General features: G+C 35.2%; 1 protein-coding gene across 1 annotated transcript in view; it reads left to right on the forward strand.

Moving 5' to 3' along the window:
• Nucleotides 1-12516, forward strand: part of LOC143029444 (uncharacterized) — a 14226-nt gene continuing 1710 nt past the window's right edge. The window contains exon 1 of the mRNA XM_076192089.1: nucleotides 1-316. Coding sequence (XP_076048204.1) covers nucleotides 20-316 — 297 coding nt within the window. The 5' untranslated portion in view covers nucleotides 1-19. The remainder of the gene's footprint in view (nucleotides 317-12516) is intronic.

Genomic DNA, 12516 nt, shown 5'->3' on the forward strand with positions numbered 1-12516 from the left:
CTTTTAAAATGTAAGAGTAATGTTCATCAATGTCTTCAATTGTGATTTTTTTTTTTTATATAACATTCAACAAAATACTAATGAAATCTATGGTTTTACAAATTTGGTTACAGGGGTGCATGTGGCACAGGCAACAGTTCGTGGAGGGCTTGGAATTGGGATGTTGCACATTGGTGACACCACCATCGCCGTTGCCACCAACTCTGGGCTCTTTTTCTATGACCTTGTTGGTAGCACCCTGGTGGCAACTAGGGCACAAGTTCCCCCTAGTGTAATCCCTGAGAGTGCCATATATACCTCTATCTGCATTTCCCAGGTAAATAGCATGTATATCTTTCTTGTTTGTGTATTTATGTCATAGGACAGAAAAAGTATTGATATTTCCTGCACTCAGTAAATACATTTTAGCATTACTGTAGGTAATGGTGGATTCATTCCTGATTACTTCACTCCCAAAAGTTTGTCAAGGAACAATGAAAATAAAAGGTAATGTGCCACTCGGTAAGGAGGGGGCATTTGAATCATCATGCATTGTGTAGTTGGTAATGTCTTTGTTTCATAAATATGTCAGCATAACCAAGGGCTTGAGTCCCAGTGGCAGAGCTTCTAAAAATTCATGTCCTAAATTCACACAAACACACACACTTTTGTCGGATGGACGGCGAGGATTAGAGTTCTGAAGAAAAAGTGAATTTTTCGTGGACCTCAACGCAAAGGAAGTACCTATTGTATTTACAGGGAAGGAGATAACTCGTGGTGTTGTGGGAAAGTGAGGAAAAAGGAGAAGGGGAGGGATTACTGAGGGAAATGGAAGGAAATGAGGAAGGGGAAGACTTGGTCCAAGAGGCCAGACGTCTTGTAAACAAACAGAGGACCGATGATTTTGGTGATGGAATTAACAAGAATGTAAAGATTAGAAATATAAATAAGAGCAGCACAATGGAAGGTAAGGATAATAATTTCCAGGGATTTAAGGAGGGTGGGGGGGATACCAACCTCCCCCGATTGACAAGACTAGAGGAGAAACTTGATAAGATGACTGAGCATTGGGAAAACAGGTTCGGTAATGTAACCAACATTGCGCAGAGAGTTGAAAAATTGGAAGAACTAGAGAAGGCGAACAAAAATTTAACTAATGAAATAGAAGAATTAAAAAGACAGTTAAAAGAAGTAAAAGAGGAGAATGAAGAATTAAAGAATAATAAAGACAATAAAGAGGCCATAGCAAAAGAAGCACAGGCTTGGAAAAAAATCCAGGAAAACAGTAAAGTTGCATTTACTGACATAATTAAACAGCAAATGAAAGAACAAACTGAAGACTCAGTTATCAAAGTGATGAGACAGAAGGAGAATATAGTAAGTGACTTAGCAGATAAAAAGAAATGTATAATTATATTGGGAATGGAAGAGAAACATAACCTAGATAGAACTTCAAGAATCAGTGAGGAAAAAGAAAAAGTAAGCAGTTTACTAGAATTAGTTCAGGAAGATGAACCTGAAATAATGAAACAAATCGAAGAGATGTTTAGGCTCGGAAAATATAGTACATATAAGACCAGACCAATTAAGATTAAATTCAGGTCACAAACAACAGTAGAGAATATCTTAGCAAAAAGAGGGAAGCTAGCAGCAAGTGAACAATATAAAAAGTAATGGATAAAAAGAGAAATGAATAAAGAGGAAAGAGAGGAAGAAAAAATGAAAAGGAAAGAAGCTAAAGAAAAAAACGAGACCAGAACGGAGTCAGAAAAAGAAGAATTCTACTTGAGAGTAGTGAATATGAAATTGAGGAAATGGACCATAACAGAGAGAAACAAAAAAGAAACAGAGAATACAATGGAAATAACAGAAAGTTAAGAGTGTCCTACACAAATATAGATGGATTAATAACAGGACTGAATGAACTGAATGAGTATCTGAAGGAAAAAGAACTGGACATAATGGGAATTGTAGAGACAAAATTAAAAGGTCCACTACCACCCAACAGCATAGGACACAATGCATATAATTATTGGATTAGAAACAGAGAGATAAAACAAGGGGGTGGAGTTATGTTCCTGACTAAGAAGGATATAAACGTGAAGAGTGTCACATATGGAAAGAATAGAGATGATTATGATAGAAGTAGAAGACAGAGATAAGAAGAGCAGAAAGTTTGTAATAAACTATGTGCCCCCAAAAACAGCCTCATGGGAAGAGAGTGAACAATGAGAATCAGACAAGAAACAATGGTCTCAAACTATCCGGAAATAGATTCAATTTGGAAGTAGGTAGAAACAACTTTGCCAACCGTGTAGTAAATGAATGGAATAAACTTCCTGCACAGGTAGTGCAATGTAGTTCAGTTCGAAGCTTTAAGAATCAGTTAGATAAATACCTAAGTAAGATGCTGTAATGATTATAATTTATCTTATATTATTTGCTTTTGTTTTGTCATCATTTGTCTGTCTGATTTTCATTTATTATTAGTTATATGTCAATTTATTATTATTTACTATTTACCTGTTTGTTTATTATTTAACTATACCCATGCATTTATTAATGTATTTTATTTGTTATTTACATTATTATATTTTTTATTTATTGTTTTATTATTAATATGATTTTTTTTTCCGCATCCGACCTAGATATGGATCAAAAGGTCTCCTGTCGGCATGCTCCGCCTTTGTAATCCTTTGTAAGTATGTTAGAAGACACAAGAATAACACTAAACAAGATAATGGAAGATGGAGGAAGAATAGTTATGATGGGCGACTTTAATTGCAAAGAAATCTGCTGGGAAGAGATGACCGTAAAGGGTGGAGAAGACTCATGGGGAAATGTTCTACTTGAGATGATTATTGACCACACAATGACACAATGGATTCAAGAGAACACTAGGTATAGAAATGAAGAAGAACCATCAAGACTAGACCTAATAATCACATCAGAACCTGAAATAGTGGAAAAGATAGAATACCAGGCACCATTAAGTAAAAGTGACCACTTATTGATAGAACTAGAACTAAATGAGAAAAAATACATGAACAGAAATAAACAATATAGAAAAGGAAGATTGATGTATGAAAATGCAAATTTTGATAAAATAAGAGAAGTCTTCCAAAATGAAAACTGGGAAAGAATACACAAAGAAGATACAACAGTAGAAGAGAAATGAAATATTTTGACAAAAAATTTATAAAAAAAAGGAGTGGAAAAGTATGTACCAAGAAAAAAAAAAATGTAAAGTGCTGGTACAAAAAAAGTTGTAGGGAGTTAAAAGACAAAAGAGACAAAGCTTGGACCAAATAGGAGAAATACAAAAGACCTGAAAAATGGAAAATATATACTTGTTATAGAAATGAATATGTACAAACGTGCAGAGAGGAAAAGAGAAAATATGAAAAAGATGTCATAGAAAAATGTAAAGATCAACCAAAACTATTTTACAGATTTGTAAACAACAAACTGAAAAACAAACAAGATTTGGAGAAATTAAGACAAGGAGGAGTTGAATACACAGAGGAAATAGAAATGGCGGAAATTATGAACAAGCATTTTAAATCAGTGTTTACAAGGGAGAATATACAACCGGAAGAGATTGAATGGAAAGAGAAAGTCCCCCCTATGAAAGAAATAGAAGTAACAAAGAATGAAATAATGAAACACTTGAGTAATCTTGATGTTAGAAAATCGCATGGACCAGATGAAATAGCAAACTGGATTTTGAAAGAATGCAGAAATGAACTGGCAGACAAAATACATACATACATACATATACCAAGGCTTTTTCCCCCTTTCAAGGGAGGTAGCCAAAAAGGGAAAGGCATAAAAACACTCCCACCCATTTCATCCCTAAATACACTCCACACCCCTCCCACCCTCCCTCTCATCTGAGCACCTCCTGGATGACGGGTCATCCCTGCACCTTGCCCACCGCCCTGGGTCAGAAGCAGTGTCGCAAGACACAGCACATCCACAGCAAGGCCGCTTCATTTAATCGGCGACCCCCCCTCTCCGTCCCCCCTTGCATATAAGGAGAGGACGGGGAGAAATCCCTTCGGGCTGCGTCAAAATTTACTCACACATACTACCCCACCCCCACCCCCCCACCCATTCCTCCTCATGCAATCACAACATCATCCATTTACAACCATTCTCCACTCACCTCTGTCTTCCGTCCTCTCCCTTCCTTCCTCAACAGACATTCCCCTCTTCCCCAAAGCCCCCTTCACCCCATCCATCCACCTCATCCTAGGACATCCCCTCATGTTCACTCCCTCCACATCTGCCTTCCATACCTCTTTTACTAGTCTTTCTTCACTCATTCTTTCCATGTGTCCAAACCATCCTAATATTCTTTCATCAACCCTATCTCCCAGCTCCTTTTTCAGCCCTGTTCTCCTCCTCACCTCCTCATTTCTCACTCTATCTAGCCTAGTAACCCCCACCATACTTCTCAGACACCTCATCTCAAACACATTCAAACTCCTTCTCTCTTCTTCTATTATGTTCCACGTTTCTGCCCCATACAGTGCTGTTGGCACAATCACTCCTTCATACAGTCTCCTCTTCGCATCCGTAGACTGGCAGACAAAATACATAGCATAATAGTTCCTTGAAAGAAGGAAAAGTTCCAGAAGATTGGAAAAAAGCAAATATAGTACCTATATATAAAGGAGGAAATAAAGAAGACCCTAACAACTATAGACCAGTCTCTCTAACAAGTACAATAGCAAAAATTTGTAAAAGAATTATCAAAAGTAAATGGATAAAATATTTAGAAAAAAACAGCGTGCTGAATCCAAGGCAATTTGGATTCAGACAAGGACGATCATGCGTCACTAATTTAATATGTTTCTATTCAAGGCTAATAGATATAATATAAGAAAGAGATGGATGGGTTGATTGTGCATTTCTAGACCTAAAAAAAGCTTTTGACAAAGTACCACATAAGAAGTTGCTTAAGAAATTAGAAACTGAAGGAGGAATACAGGGCAAACTGCTTAAATGGATGGAAGACTTTTTGCATGAAAGAAAAATGAGAGTAGTGATAAGAGACAAACACTCAAAATGGGATAACGTAATAAGCGGTGTTCCACAAGGAACAGTTCTGGCCCCAATAATGTTTGCTATATATATTAATGATATGGATGAAGAAATTGAAAGTTATATGAGCTTCTTTGCAGATGATGCAAAACTATTAAAAAAAGTGAACACGGAAGAAGATTGTGAGTCACTACAGAGTGATCTAAATAAAGTATGGGAATGGAGTAGGAAGTGGGAGATGGAGTTCAACACTAAAAAGTGTAGTATAATGGAATTTGGAAAAAGCAAAAACAGAATAACAGGATCATATAAATTGGGAGAAGAAGGAATAAAAAAAGTAGAAAATGAGAAGGACCTGGGAGTCATTGTTATGAATAATATGTCACCTGAGAAACATATAAATAAGATTTTTGGAGAAACTTATAATTTAATAAGAACAATCAAAGTTGCATTTACATACCTGGATGAAGAAATGTTGAAGAAAATTCTAATCCCTCTGATAAGACCAAGATTGGAATATGCAGCAACGATGTGGTCACCAAGTACAAAAAAATGTATAAAAAAACTTGAAAGAATACAAAGAGCAATTACAAAATTGGCACCAACACTCTCAAAACTATCATATGAAGAGAGACTAGCAAAACTTGAACTACAGACACTAGAGCAAAGAAGAGAGAGAGGAGATTTGATAGCTATTTACAGAATCATGAAAGGCATAGAAATTATTGATAGAGAGAATCTGATAAAATGGGATGACAGAAATACAAGAGGGCATGGAAAGAATATCAAGAAAGACAGCTATAGAAGAGATGTGAAAAAGAACAGCTTTCCTCACAGAGTAATAGACAGTTGGAATAAGTTAGATGAGAAAGTGGTGTGTGCAAAAACAATACATGAATTTAAAAATAGTTTAGACAAAATGAGATATAAAGACGGGACACCACGAGCATAGCTCCCCTTCCCGTAAAATACAACTAGGTACATACAACTAGGTAAATACACGATCGTCAAATTGACAGCGGAGATTGGAACTCAGGAAAAAATAAAATACAATTTTCTTGGATTTCAATGATGATGGAGTACCTGTGTTGTATTAGTAGGGAAGGGGAAAGCTTGTGGTGTAGTGGGAAGTTAAAGAAATAGGAGTAAGGGAGGGGTTATTGAGGAAAATGGAAGAAAATGAGGAAGGGGATGGACGGGCCCCGGACATCAGAAGGAATGTAAACGAGATGTGCAGATGACATAGCTGAAATAGAACAAATCAGTAAAGGCATTAAAATTAGAAATATAGATAAGAGCAGCGCAGTAGAAAGTGGAGATAATTATTTCTGTGGATTTAATAAGGGAGATGATAACCTTACCCGATTAGCAAGTCTAGAGAAAAAACTAACAAAAATGAATGAATCATGGGAGGCTAGGTTTAACCAACTTGTGCTGATTACACAAAGAGTTGATAAATTGGAAGAACTAAAGAAGGAGAATCAAAATCAAACTAAAGAAGTAGAAGAATTAAAAAGACAATTGAAAGAAGTAAAGGATGAGAATGAGGAATTAAAGAGGAATAATAAAGAAAATAGAGTTCATAGCAAAAGAAGTAAGTGGTTGGAAAAAAGTCCAGGAGGAAACAAAATTGAATTTAGAGATATAGTGAAACAACAGATGAAGGAACACACTCAGGACACAGTTATTAAAGTGATGAGAGAGGAGAATGTAGTAAGTGACTTAGCAGATAAAAAGAAATGTATAATTATATTAGGAATGGAAGAGAAGCATAGGACTACAAGAGCATAGGACTACAAGAGTACGGGATGAGAAAGGAAAAGTAAACAAGGTATTAAAAATATTTCAAGGTGATGAAGAAATAGAGAAATAATTGAAGAAATGTATAGGCTAGGGAAATACAGTATAGACAAGACCAGGCCAATTTAGATTAAATTCAGGTCACAAATGACAGCAGAGAATGTCTTATCAAAAACAGGGAAACTAGCAAAAACTGATCAGTATAAACAGGCTTGGATAAAAAGAGAGAAGAATAAAGAGGAAAGAGAAGTTGAAAAAACAAAAACAATCAAAGCTAAGGAAAAAAACGAGAACAGAACAAAGTTAGACAGAGAAATTCTATTGGAGAGTAGTGGATATGAAAGTGAGGAAATGGTTCATATTAGAAAAAAAAGGAAGGGAAACAAAAAACAGGATGGAGGTAACAGAAAATTAAAAGTGTCTTTCGCAAATATAAATGGCTTAATAACAGGCTTGAATGAAATGAATGATTACCTGAAGGAAAAAGAACCTGATGTAATGGGAATTGTAGAGACAAAATTGAGAGGTCTGTTACCATACAACTGTGTAAGACATGGTGCATATAATTATTGGATTAGAAATAGAGAAGTAAAACAAGGTGGTGGAGTTATGTTCCTGACGAAGAAGGATATAAATGTGAGGAATGTTACATATGGAAAGAATAAAGTGGAGATGACTATGATGGAAATAGATGACAGGGACAACAAGAGCAGGAAGTTTGTGGTGAATTATGTGCCTCCTAAAATGGCTTCGTGGGAAGAGAGAGGACACAAAAATATGTTAGAAGCCACAAGGATAACACTAAATAAGATAATGTAAGATGGAGGAGTAATAGTCATAATGGGTGACTTTAATTGTAAAGAAGTCTTCTTGGAAGAGATGACAGTGAAGGGTGGAGATGACCTATGGGGAAATGTACTAGTTGATATGATTATAGAACATACAATAACACAATTGATACAAGAGAATACTAGGTATAGAAATGAGGAAGAACCATTGAGACTGGATCTAATAATCACATCAGAACCTGAAATAGTGGACAAGATTGAATATAAGACACCACTAAGTAAAAGTGACCACATATTAGTTGAACTGGAACTAAATGAAGAAAAATACATGGGAAAAAACGAACAATATAGAAAGGGAAGATTGATGTATGGAAAAACAAATTTTGATGAGAGAATATTTCCAAAAAGGATACACAAGGAGGAAACAACAGCAGAAGAGAAATGGAATATTATGACAAAAATTTATAAAGAAGGAGTGGAAAAGTATGTTCCAAGACAAAAACAAGAAAAAGGAAATGTAAAATGTTGGTACAACAAAAGATGTAGTGAGTTAAAAGACAAAAGGGATAAGGCTTGGATAAAATGGAAGAAATACAAAAGACCAGAAAAATGGAAAATATATGCTAGTTATAGAAATCAATATGTACAAGTGTGCAGAGATGAAAAGAGAAAATACGAAAAGGATGTCATAGAAAAATGTAAAGATCAACCAAAACCATTTTATAGATTTGTGAACAACAAACTAAAAAACAAACAAGAATTAGTGAAACTACATCAAGGAGTTGAATACACAGAGGAAATAGAAATGGCAGAAATTATGAACAAGCATTTTAAATCAGTGTTTACAAGGGAGAACATACAACCTAGAGATATAGAATGGGAGGAGAAAGTCCCCCCTATGAAAGAGATAGAAGTATCAAGGAATGAAATAATGAAACTCTTGAGTAATCTCCATGTTAGAAAATTGCATGGACCAGATGAAATGGCAAACTGGATTTTGAGAGAATGCAGGAACAAACTAACAGACAAAATTCATAGTCTAATAAGTAGTTCATTGAAAGAAGGAAAAGTTTCAGAAGATTGGAAAAGAGCAAATATAGTACCAGTATATAAAGGGGGAAGCAAGGAAGACCCTACTAACTATAGACCAGTCTCTCTTACAAGTACAGTAGCTAAAGTTTGTGAATTATCAAAATTAGTTGGGTGAAGCATTTGGAAAAAAAACAATGTACTAAATAAAAGGCAATTTGGATATAGACAAGGAAGATCATGTGTCACAAACTTGATGCGTTTCTACTCAAGACTAATAGATATAATACAAGAAAGAGATGGATGGGTTGATTGTGCCTTTCTAGACCTGAAAAAAGCTTTTGATAAGGTGCCACACAAGAAATTGCTAAAGAAATTAGAAACTGCAGGGGAAATATAGGGCAGACTGCTGAAGTGGATGGAAGACTTCTTGCATGAAAGAAAAAGGAGAGTGGTGATAAGAGACAAACATTCAAATTGTGATGAAGTGATAAGTGGAGTTCCACAAGGAACAATTTTAGCCCCAATAATGTTTGCTATATACCGTATTTTCCGGCTTAAAATGCGCATCGGGTTATAATGCGCACCCATGCACTTCGTTATCTCAGTGCACAGATAGCGCGCACCGACGTATAACGCGCATGCCCGATCGCCATCTAGCGAGAGAATCGAGAACCAGGTTGTGCATTGGTCCCTTATTATTTTGTAGCTTAAATAGTTTGTAGGAAATATGATCTAAAAAAAAGTTTATTGAAAGTAAAAAATACAGAAAATTTCGGGATTTTTACAGAAAATGTTCATTTTATATCTTGAGGAAATAATTCGTCTTTACCATTTTTTATTTAATACTGAAACAAACTACAGACTGTTTCGTTTTAGCTTTGAACCTGCAATGACAGTGGTGAAATAGGACAGTCTCTCATCGAGATGACGTTTAGTTAATATAACTCCCGAAAGAGGGTGTTGTAGTCAGGTGTTTGACACGAGTTTATGAACGGCCGCAACGGAATTTGTACCATACCTAAAGTGAAGCAACAAAGCCAACATAAAAATTCAAACTAGGATGCTGTGAACATGGGCAAATATCATGAATATTGATCATGTTTCATGGTGTTTAGGCCTATTTAAACATGAAAAAAAAAATCGAGATACCTACCGGGTACCTATACCAAATATTTATATACGGTAGCCCATGCTGGCGTATTCTTTCATGTCACCATGGCTGTTCTTCTTGTTCTCACGGAACGTCACGGAGAAGTGTGCCGTCCCGACTTTGTGACGGCCAACATCGTCACGTTGTTGTGAAAAAAATTACACACACAGCCGCAGAATTTTTATCGTAGGCCATAGATAATGCGCACCACCGGATAACGCGCACCCCCCATTTTTAGGCCCTTCCAACGGAAAAAAGTCGCGCACTATACGCCGGAAAATACGGTATATTAATGATATGGATAAAGTAATTGAAAGTTATATGAGTTTCTTTGCAGATGATGCAAAATTTTTGAAAAAAAGTGAACACTGTAGAAGATTGTGAGTTGCAGCAGAGTCATCTCAATAAAATATGGGAATGGAGTAGGAAGTGGGAGATGGAATTCAATATTAAGAAGTGTACTATAATGGAATTTGGAAGAAGCAAAAAAAGAATAGTAAGATCATATAAATTGGGAGAGGAAAAAATTTAAAAAGTTGAAAATGAGAAGGACCTGGGATTCATTATTAAGAATAATATGTCCCCTGAGAAAAATATAATCAAAAGTTTTGGAGAAATTTATAATTTGATAAGATCAATCGAAGTGGCATTTACGTACCTGGACGAAGAAATGGTGAAGAAAATACTAGTCACTTTGATAAGATCAAGATTGGAATATGCATCAATGATGTGGTCACCAAGTACAAAAAAATGTATAACAAAACTTGAAAGAATACAAAGAGCAATTACAAAATTGGCACCAACACTTTCAGAACTATCATATGAGCAGAGACTGGCAAAACTTGAGCTAAAGACATCAGAGCAAAGAAGAGAGAAAGAGGAGACTTGATAACTATTTACAGAATCATGAAAGACATAGAAATTATTGATAGAGAGGATCTAATAAAATGGGATAGTAGAGATACAAGAGGACATGGAAAGAAAAAAAAAAAGAATTATAGAAGAGACCTGAAAAAGAACAGCTTTCCCCACAGGATTATAGACATTTGGAACAAGTGAGATGAGAATGTGGTGTGTGCAAAAATGATACACGAATTTAAAAACAGGCTAGATAAAATGAGATATGAAGACGGGAAGCCACGAGCATAGCTCCCCTTCCCATAAAATACAACTAGGTAAATACAAAATATACAATATAATTAGATACTCACTCAAAGAAGGAAAGGTACCACAGGACTGGAAAAATACAAATATTGTACCAATATATAAATGAAGGAACAAGGAAATTCAAACTAACTATAGACCGGTCTCCCTTACAAGCACAATAGCAAAAATATGTGAAAAAGTTTTCAAAAGTAAATGGATTAAACGTCTGGAAAAAAAAAATTGTACTGAATCCAAATCAATTTGGATTTAGACAAGGAAGATCATTTACAACAAACCTGATCTGCTTCTATTTGAGACTAATAGAAATAATACAAGAAAGGGATGGATGGGCGGATTGTGCTTTTCTGGATATACAAATTGCATTTGATAAAATACCCCACCAAAAACTAATATGAAAAATAGAATCAATAGGTGGCATCAGAGGAAAATTATTGAAATGGATGGAAGACTTCGAGACTGGGAGAAAAATGAAGGCAGTAATTAGACAAATACTCAAACTGGGAAGAAATGATATGTGGTGTACCACAAGGTTTGGTGTTGGTTCCAATCATGTTTGCCATATATATAGATAACATGGATGAAGGAGTGGAGTGTTATATGAATATCTTTGCAGATGACGCAAAAATACTAAAGAAAGTAAGTACACAGGAAGATTATGAATCATTACAGATAGACCAAGACAAAATCTGGAAATGGACTCAAAAGTGGGAAGTAAATTTCAATATCAAGAAGTGAAGTATAATGGAGTTTGGAAAAAGTAAAAATAGAATATCAAGAGATTATAAAATTGGTGAAGAATAAGTCAAAAAAGTTAACTCGGAAACAGACCATGGAGTAATAATCAGTAGACATGTCAATGGACAAACATATCAATATAAAATAGTTAGAGAAACCTTCAACCTATTAATGTCAATGAAAGTGGCATTTGACTATTTGGATGAGGAAATGATTAAAAAAATATTAGTTACACTAATAAGACCAAAACTGGAGTACGTAGTAACACTATGGACACCCAGTACTAAAAAGAATATAAAGAAATTAGAAAGAATACAAAAAGCAATGACAAAGTTGGCACCAACTCTCTCCAAATTAACATACAAACAAAGATTGTCCAAATTGGAACTACCAACTCTGGAACAAAGAGAAAGAGGAGATCCACTGACTATTTATAGAATCATGAAAGGAATAGAAATCCTAGATAGAGATGATTTATTAAAATGGGATGGTGGAAAAATGAGAGGACATGAAAAGAAACTCAAAAAGGATAACTATAGAAGAGGTCTGAAAAAGAATAGCTTCCCACAGAGAGTGGATACCTGGAATAAATTAGGCAAGGAAACAGTGTGTGCAAACACTATTCAAGGCTTTAAGAAAAAACTTGATGCTGAAAGATACAAAGACAGGTCACCATGAGCATAGTTCCTTTTCTATATAATACAACTAGGTAAATACAACTAAATACAAATACAATAGCTAAAATTTGTGAAAAATTCATCAAAAGTAGATGGACTAAACATCTGGAGGAGAACAATATATAAAGTAAAATTTTAG

The sequence above is a fragment of the Oratosquilla oratoria genome, chromosome 11 (genome assembly GCF_046742065.1).
Source record: "Oratosquilla oratoria isolate Oo_2021 chromosome 11, ASM4674206v1, whole genome shotgun sequence".
NCBI lineage: Eukaryota > Metazoa > Arthropoda > Malacostraca > Stomatopoda > Squillidae > Oratosquilla > Oratosquilla oratoria.